A 9,587-nucleotide genomic window follows, 5' to 3' on the forward strand; every position below is an offset into this window, starting at 1 on the left:
ATTATCTTCTTTCTATAAAAAAAAGATAGACCTATCTTTTGAGGCAATGATTCGTGTCGTAGTCTCAAACGCAGTAAAAAGCTACTAGACCTTAACAATTGTGTAGCTTTTTTTTTCCCTACGAACGACGTTAAGGTTGATTGAGACCTTAAATAATTTATTAGGTCCCATAGTTTTTAAAGTAAGAAAATAATTTGTTTATATCGGTTTTTCTTTGTGTTGTGTTGTTCTTTTGTGAAACGGCCACTTTATTCCGTGAAATAGAAGTAAAATAAAGATGGTATAGCCAGTCACTTGGGAAAATAAAAAAAAGAAAAGAAAAGAAAATGACCACAATTTTCTCTCAAAATAAAACCTCACCCCTCCTGGTCTGCGGTCCTGTCTCCTGTCTCCTCCCACCCTCTTGCCTGCGCTCCCCCTCCTCCCTTCGTCTCCGCCGCCGCCGCCGCTTCCTCGCCGGAACCCTAAATGGACCCCGGCGCCGGCGCGCACTACTCTGCCCGTACCGCGGAGGAGGTCTTCCGCGACTTCCGCGGCCGCCGCGCGGGCATGATCAAGGCCCTCACCAACGGTATGCTACCGTCGCTCGCTCCTTTGTTCCGGATTTCGCCTGCCTGCCTATCTGGCGGGCGGCTTCGCCGGTGCTGACGTGTTGCTTGGTTTGGTGGTTTGCGCAGATGTGGAGAAGTTCTACCAGCTGTGCGACCCCGGTGAGTCCGCTCGATCTCCTCGGTCGTAGGCTTGGGGCCGCCGACAGTCACTTGGTTGCTAGGGTTCGGGCGTTCGGTCGCCCTGCTTGGTGTCCCGAAGCTAAATTTGCCACTCGCTGGTCTGGAAATGGGAACCTAGTACTGGTCCGCTGTGGTTTCAGTTGATGATGTAATGGTTTGGTGTGTGGTGACTGGTGAGCGATTGCAATTGTAGATTGGGCGAAAGGTTGGATGGGAATCATCGAATTCGTCAGGATTTTATTGTTCATGCATTCATTAGCTCGACTTTTGACTCTGTTTGCCGTTGATGCTACACTGGAAAATGTTGGAATTTATGGGAAGTTCCAGGTTTGGGTGCTGGGATTTCTATACTCAAAAGTAGCCACGGTTGCTGTCTCTTTGTTGTTGTTTTTTTTCCTGCTTCTACCATATTCCATAAATGCAACATAGGGTCATGAGTTATGACTCATGACCTATCTTAGAGACTTGGAGTTAGTTACTCTTTGTTTTAGTGAAGCCAGTGAACCAATTTTTGTGCCAATTGTGCTATAGGATTGGTTTAGGAGTGTGAGCTTGCTTCATTTATCTTGAATTTTAGTGCAACCATGTAGCCTTTTCTTTTTAAGCCTAGCACTTTTTGCTTGCACCTTGCACTTCACTGAGTAAATTACAAGTAATACAAAACATTGGTCCTTTCTATCTACTAATTCGAGTTTTTTTACAGAAAAGGAAAACTTGTGCCTTTACGGCTACCCCAACGAAACATGGGAAGTAACTTTGCCAGCAGAGGAAGTTCCTCCGGAGATCCCTGAACCAGCTTTGGGTATAAACTTTGCTAGGGATGGCATGAATGAGAAGGATTGGTTGGCGCTAGTTGCTGTCCACAGCGATTCCTGGTTACTGGCAGTTGCATTCTACTTTGCGGCCCGGTTTGGGTTTGACAAAGAGGCTAGGTAACGATTCTAGGCACTGGAACTTTTCAGTTTCCTTGAAAAAGAAATTTATTTGCTTCAAGCACATTTTCACAAATTCATCTACAGGTTAGTGTTGACCAACAGATATGAAATACTTGCAAAAAGAAATCCATCATTGCTCACTTGTGATTCCCACCTGATTGGGAAAAAAATCATTGTGATTTCTCCTTTGTTAAGGATCAGTTTGATTCTTATATTTAGTGTTTGCTTGTGCATAATCTAACATCAGAGTTGATTTGAAAGTGGCCTGCAGTTCCATTTGTACTGTTTGGATTACCAAAGAATTGACAACAAGGATTAGGATTCAAATCAATTGGCAATTGAGTGTTATTTACCAGCATATTTTTTCGAGTCGTAAACTAACATGTTTACCGGGCAATGTTTGGCATAGGCTGTGATACGGTAATGAATAGCATCGTTAGCACTTCGGCAGTTCCAACAACTGATGTGTGCACCATGAGGATGCTTAGGAATTTGCGGTTGAGTTTCACACATGCTCATGCCTTCGATACATTTGGGGAAATGGGGAAGAGACCTTCCAGAGACAGACTAGCTAGCATAGAGTGGAGGATGAAGGGATGGGTGGCAGCCAGGAGAACTCAGCTTTGCCAATTAGGAAGAGGCATTGTCAGATCTGAAGCCAAGGAACGAAGTGAAATCAATGGAATGATCGAGGGAAGGACTAGGCAGAGACGCACAACGGTGGGCTGAGAGATGGTAGTGAGTTCCAACCAGGGTGCGCATAAGAAAATGTAGGCCTGATTTAGGGCCTATTTGGCAGGGCTTCTTTTGGCCATGGCTCCTTTGGAGGAGCCGGAGTTGGTGAAGCCAGTTTTTCAGGATTCACTGGCTCCTAGTTCATTTCTGGAAGAGAGAAAAACAGCCCCTTGCTACAGGCAGAATATTCCCTACAAGCTGGAGCTGTTTTGGGAGGAGAAGCCCTCTCAAATGGGGCCTTAGTAGACCACCTTAAGTGATCTCCTTGTTTCAGTGGCCTCTCCTTAGTCTCCCAACACATCTCTTTTGCTTAAAAGATCTTGTACTGGAGTCTTGGTAGGGCCATGCAACCCACTCAGTCCATCCATCCTAGGCCCAGCCTAGCCAAACCACTAGAAATATTTTTACATGGAATGCGTCGAGACGGGCTGGACCCATCAAATCAGTTGAAGCACTCTAGAACAAAGCGTCACTGTCTTCCCCTTGCAAATTTTCACTCTTCCTGAAGTCACCTTCACTCAGGCAGTCAAGCCAAAGCCTAGAATCAATCTGACCCCTTTTCCTCTTCCTAAATCCAGTCGTGTACATCTAAAAACAGGCATGGTAGGTCTGGCTTTGGATTAGTTCCTAGAGTCACACCAGCAGGCTGCCGGGTTAGGCGAATGCACATTGTGTCGCATAAGTCTCTGGAGCTAGGAACCGCGATAGTTGAGTGCTGCTGCCCACATTGCAGGTGGGGCAGCAACTGACCTGGAGTGGCACAGAGGCTCAGAAGCATGATGGTCAGGAGGCCTCACACTTTGGCTAAAAGGTGGAGCTCTTTCAATCCTCTTCTTGTGGAACCACTTCATGTTATCTGCTAATGCTGCAAGTTATTATAAATTTCAAAACTTAACCTTATGTATGTTTATGTGGTTTTGTTCTTTGAAATCGGAAGAACGTTGGACGCCTGTTCTGATCTCATACTTGAGGAGAGAATAAGGCAGGGACTGGAGGAATACATTTGATTGCCACAGTTCTGTGGTTACATCCATTATTAGTTCATTATATTCCTATGTAGTCCATTTTTTATTTCTTCCTTTTAGCCACCTAGCCTGCCTAAATCCTACTAGGGGCATGTTTGGTTCCCAGCCACAGGTTGCCACCATTTGCCACGCTTGCCTAATGTTAGGTGCTCAAAATATTGAAATATTGCCACACCTTAAGCCTTAGAGAATCTTGTCACATTTTTTTGGGTCATGGACGCGTGGGACCTATTTACTAGAAGAGAATATTACCACACTTTGTGGTGGCAACCAAATAGTAGCCAAAGTTGATCAAACTTGCGTAACCACCATACCGCCTAACCGTTTAGTGTATGTAGGCCCTCTTGATCACCATTTAGGTGGTAGGCATAGGTAGGGGTGCAAATGGGACCGTCAGACCAATGGGGTTCAGATGCTAATCTGTATCTGAATCGAGACATTCAATATCCATGCCGTATCCGAATCCGAATACTCAAAGTTAGATAATTGATACGGATATGGGATGGATATATCAAGCACATCTGACACTATTCGTATTTTTTAACATGACATTGTTGCTTTGCATATTGGAAAGTTCTAAGTTAGCTATTAAATTGATACAGAGAGGTAAGGTACTGATTTTGTGGCATTGTAGGGGAGAAATGACTCACTAAATTGGTTCCACCGTTGGAGCTCAATGTAGACAGGGATCGAGTTCTGGGTTTGACTCATTGTCTAGCGTAACTCATAGCGGCACTGCACACTTTTCATGACACTTTAATGACATGAAACTTGTAGTTGAAAGTTTGTTGCCAGCGGACTTTTTTTATGTAAAAATTATCATTTGTAAGGAAAAGGAGGTGACTCTTGGTTGAAATGAAGCTATTCCATTTCTGACATCTCACAAGTAACAAGTACTGTAGAAAGTGTGTATTTCCGGGTTTGCAGCTCTTTGGTTGTTGCTTTATTTTAGAATCATATTTGTGATGTCTCCTTAACATCTTGGTTCTTTAGCTTCACTTGGTTGTGAACAGCTGGTTTTATAATTGAGCAACATGCTAGTTGGCAAACATGAAAGTGTCTCAAACTGCTTGATGAATATTTGATGAGTCTCATTTAGACTGAAAACACTAAACATCACATATTTTCAGCTTTTGCCAAGATCTTGATGAAGACTCAGTAGCAAGTGACTGAAAGTAACTTAAACTTTATGCATCTATAGGAAACAGACAGAATAAATGTAAAGATGATTGGAATATTCTTCGTTATGCTTGTTACATTGTTCATGCAATGCATTTTCACTATTGATTATTTTTGAAGTTCCCTGCTCAACTCCAAGTATTATGGTTTTGGTCATAACCTTAGACCATTCTTGCTTATTGTTCTCCATTCTTTTTATGAACCCCGGTGAGAGCATTCATTCTACAAATCTGTTTTTGTTAGAGAAGCTAATAATTGACCACTTGAACAACTTTAGCTAGTTGTTATCTACTGGGTGGATTGGTTGGCTGACCAGAATGGATGTCTCCCTTTTTGCCCTACTACATTGGAGTATGTGTTGGTGATTACATGACTTCAAGAAAATACATGGATGCGGAAATACACTAGGGACAAGGGGTAGAAGTAACCAACTGATAGAAAAAGGGATCTGATAGGTTTTTCCTTACGGGGGTGCCTTACAAGGATTTGGTCAAGCTAAGGCTTTAGTGATGAACAACAAAAACATTATGTTTAGTGGATTCTAATACTGCTATCTTCACCAGTTCGGAGTATTCAGATTATTACTTTTGCATAGAATAAACTGGTTTATGCTTCTATGGATATTTAAAAATGTGTGGTTTGCTGTTCTCTTTTAACAGGCGGCGACTCTTCAACATGATAAATAACTTGCCCACGATATTTGAAGTAGTGACTGGGGTTGCCAAGAAACAAAACAAGGAGAAGGGCCCCAATAGTACCAGCAAAAGCAACAAACCAAGTTCCAAAATGGTAAGTTTAGACACTTATCGTGCTGCCCTTCAGTATTTTCGTCACTGATGATTTTCTGTTTCAGACATCAAGACCGGAGTCTCATTCAAAGGCGACAAAAGTGGCAGTGCCCCCCAAGGATGACGATGATGAGAGTGGTGAAGAATATGAAGAAGAGGAAGAGCGTGATAACACCTTATGTGGATCCTGCGGAACAAATGACGGCAAGGACGAATTCTGGATCTGTTGTGACAGTTGTGAGCGGTGGTACCATGGGAAGTGTGTCAAGATCACGCCTGCACGAGCCGAGCACATCAAGCACTACAAATGCCCAGATTGCAGCAACAAGAGGGCAAGAGCCTAGCGTCAAGCCCTGGTATGACCCTGGAGTGAAGTAAGCGCCAAATCATTGATGTCTGCAGATATATGCCTAGCTGTCTAGCTTGTAGACTTGCTTTTCATTTCGAATGAACGCTGTTGATTCACTCGCCGCCCTCAGCAGCTCATGTTGCTCGGGCTTAATTGTGTTTAATGTTTTATAAGCGGTTGTTGTTGTATTACCAGGCAGTCTTGCAGACGTGTGATGGACGTTTTTGGACTCAAAGGACTTAACTGACCGTTTCTACATCGCTAGTCTAGTTCCAGTTGATCGTGCCACTCGACTTTTCGCAATGGGCTAGGTGTTTCAAATTTTGATCCTCGAGCCTTTGATCGATTGCTTCGTTCCAAACCAATATATGTCAAAATTATACTTCTGCAATTTTGTTTACTCACAGGACAGGATATTCAAGAATTTGTGAGCTAAGAGTAAGAGTACTCTCTTCGATCTCTCTTAAAGCACATTATATCTCTTTAATCTCTTTGACGAGGCACATTGTAACATGACACGATGTCTAAATCGGATAACCCGTTTAATTACAAATCTAATCGTGTTAAGTTTATATTATAAATAATTAAAATTGTTAGTTAAATCATTTGGCAAAGATTTTAAAGTTTAAATCTTGATATGATAAAAGAGAATGGAGAGAGTGATATCTAAATATTCCCTATTCTCTATTTATAGTTTCTCGCTCTCTATGTTTTCAAAAGATACAGAGAGCGAGCTAACTCTTCAGAGCGCTGAAGCCATTCTCTATCTATAGTTTCTTACTAAAGTTGTTGTAGGCGTTCTCTATTTATGGTTTCTCGCTATATGCTCTCCAAAGATAAGTGACACTGGCTCAAACAAGAGAAGTTAGCGTTTTTTTTTTTATCAAAATGGCTCTGCAACCAAGAATTTATCAAAGCTTGAATTTCTAAGGGCAAGTTTGACGGGGCTTCAGCTTCGGCACGTACAGAAGCCGGACAAATGACGAACGAGAGAACAGAAAAAAAAAAAAAAAGAACGACTCCTTCCGGCTCCTCATCCATATGCACGGCCAAAATGAAACTCGATGCTTTGCTGGTGCACGGCTGCACGCGCGAGTGCGCGACGCCGGGCGTGAGCATAACGGTTGGCAGGACGCGGCAGATGCTGTAGCAGAACTATCCAATTTATAAGAGTATAAATATAATAGTAGTCTATAAGTGGTCGCACTGTCATACTTGAGCTTATATAAATTTGGTAGTTCGTCGAGTACCACGAAGGGTCTCAATTCAACCAAGATCGTACATGATTCAACATACATGTCACACGTTACGTAAAGTTCACAAATACAATTCCATACATCAAAGTACGATTAAAAGTTATTATAAACCAAGTTCAGGTAAAGTAGTAGCGGAAGCAAATAGAGTTTGAAACCAACATCTATCATCATTGTTCAAATACGGTGCCAGCTCATGATCACAACCATAAAAGCATAATAGAGGGATTATCAAGAGACGCCTTGCCCAAGGTCCTACTCCTCATCCACGACGGGACAGAAGTAGTTCTTACAGTAGCCATGATACATCGTATTATCTGCAACAATGGGAAATAAATCCTGAGTACAAGAAGGTACTCAGCTAGACTTACCCATCATAAGCCAAAAATAAAGTGACTCCAAGAATCATACAAGACTTTATAAGTGGAGCTAGCTTAACAATATTTTACATAAAAAGTGACTAATTCAGTTGTACATTTATAATTCGGTCATCAAGTTAAGTATAACTATTTATCTATAGATTAGCAACTAACATGTGGTATATCATTTCGTAGCATACAATAATAATATAGACGGTGTAGTAATTCCATGTTCATCATAACCATCATTCCATAATACACTTACTACGATGTGGGGCTAGCCAAGTTTCTCATTATCCGGGAGAGACGGCGATTCGAATCGATTTCAACCAACTAGGAATTTATTCCTAACACAAACCCAGGCAGACCAAATCAACAGTCATCTTAGGTCACCTTTGGTACAACTCAGGTCCATATTTCGCGGGTTCGATTAGCGCCACACAATCAGGAACGACCAGCTGCCAGGACGTTCAGGCCCGGCCTGCCCTTGGGCTCACATCTGGCTCCCCGCACATCCTTACTACCATCCAGAGTGCGCACTCTTACAGAATGAGGCCTAGCCTGAGTTGAGCTACTCGGCTTCACAGTCGGAACGAGTTATCCGGTCAGTTAAGTGAGAGGCATACGCTCAATCTCGATTAAAGTGCCAACAACGGCACGATCCTTAATCGGCACAGACGAAATCACATGAGTCAACCTACGCATAGACTCCGTCCGGCCTCTAGTTACATTATCCCATGTTTCTTTTCCACGATAGCAAATATAATCAATCGTGCTCCGATATCCACATATATCTCGCAGGTGACAGAAAATCACCCGACTTCTACCGGTCTAAGCATGGCTAAGCATATATTCGATCCTGGACCTACACAGGGTTAAAGGTATATGTATCTGGACAAGGTAGTTCTATGCATCAAGTGTTTCCAATCAACTCTTATAACCTAATGCATCAAACATAAAAGGACTCAAGTAATATTTTATAAAGTATAGGAGGCTTAAAATGCTCCAGAGCTTGCCTTTAATAAAAGAAGTTGGCCTATGGTCTGGGCACTCGGGTAAGTCTTCAAGAGTTTGCTTCTCTCCTTCTGGAGCTACGGCATGAGATGCCTCCTGTTGTTCCTTCGGCTCTTCTTCGAACTCCAACAGAGTTATCCCTTCGAACGATCATATATGCAAGAGCACGGAATAAGATATCATGGATGCATATATAATGACATATATAATATGATATGATGTGATGAATGCATCCTCATAAGTGTTCTCAGCAGCCTTGCATTAAGGTGATAACAAAATAATTTTTCTTTTACTGAGTAGGTGTATATCTATTCCCTAGTAATTAATTAAACAGTTGTGTAAGATATTTTTTGGACTACAAGACACCAGCCACAAGTTTTGACCATAACTGGAGTTACACATATATAAATAATATGTTTGTGGACTTTATGAAAAGCTTATGAAAATGCCTATAACTTTATTTTAATCATCTTAAGGTAATTCAGTAGTTATCTAGGTCAAACAATTCAATCTTTTAGATCTATCCAGAGAGCAAGTATTTCTGACAGCAGACTTCTAACAGCTATAATTTTTAAACCATTAGGCCTGTGACTATGAAAATTTAACATAAGGTAGATGAGTAAGATATATACAACTTTGTTATTAACAAGTTCTACAAAAAAGATCATTATCATCGTAAAATTATTATCACAACAGAAACTATACATACAGCCATCTAGTTGAATTATAAAGCAATAATTAACTAGCTGCCTATAACCATTTTTTTCTAAGACCAACTAATATCATCCACAGATTATATACATCACAAACACCACAGAAAATATCATGGTTAAGCCTAACTAATTTATTTATATTTATTTATTAATTTTTCTCATATAATAAGGTGATTTAAAGGATAAATATTTTTTGTGCTTAATAAATCCTGAGAAAATTACAGTAGACTACACATGACCCTAATTGTCTACTGTACAAATTTTATACAATTTGGACAAGTATACCTAACTCTACAAAAATGACAAGTTACATATGCTTATTTTAGCAAAAATAGTTTAGCATAGTGAAAAGAGTCAAGAAATAGATTTAATGTTTTTCTTAATTTCCTCATAGCATGTGAATACTATGTAAAAATTTATATGATCATATGTTATGTATTTTTATCCTAATTAATTTCACTAAAATCTAGCAATTAATTAAGATTAAATAGGAAGACCATATTACA

At 40.8% G+C, this 9,587-nt stretch overlaps 1 protein-coding gene across 1 annotated transcript; it reads left to right on the forward strand.

Annotated features, from left to right (window-relative positions):
- The first annotated feature begins 379 nt into the window (after positions 1-379).
- Positions 380-6,203, forward strand: LOC136511422 (PHD finger protein ALFIN-LIKE 5-like). Its single transcript, XM_066505485.1, has 5 exons — positions 380-571; positions 678-710; positions 1,435-1,663; positions 5,265-5,394; positions 5,459-6,203. Exons 1-5 carry the CDS (start codon positions 469-471, stop codon positions 5,735-5,737), a joined length of 774 nt encoding a protein of 257 aa, XP_066361582.1. The 5' UTR covers positions 380-468; the 3' UTR covers positions 5,738-6,203.
- Positions 6,204-9,587: the final 3,384 nt, after the last annotated feature.

Source organism: Miscanthus floridulus, chromosome 16 (genome assembly GCF_019320115.1).
Source record: "Miscanthus floridulus cultivar M001 chromosome 16, ASM1932011v1, whole genome shotgun sequence".
NCBI lineage: Eukaryota > Viridiplantae > Streptophyta > Magnoliopsida > Poales > Poaceae > Miscanthus > Miscanthus floridulus.

Coding starts and splice junctions, on each gene's coding strand:
- LOC136511422 (XM_066505485.1), top strand. CDS start 469: ATGGACCCCGGCGCCGGCGCGCACTACTCTGCCCGTACCGCGGAGGAG. Junction 711..1,434: donor CTACCAGCTGTGCGACCCCG/GTGAGTCCGCTC, acceptor GTTTTTTTACAG/AAAAGGAAAACTTGTGCCTT. Junction 1,664..5,264: donor GGGTTTGACAAAGAGGCTAG/GTAACGATTCTA, acceptor CTCTTTTAACAG/GCGGCGACTCTTCAACATGA.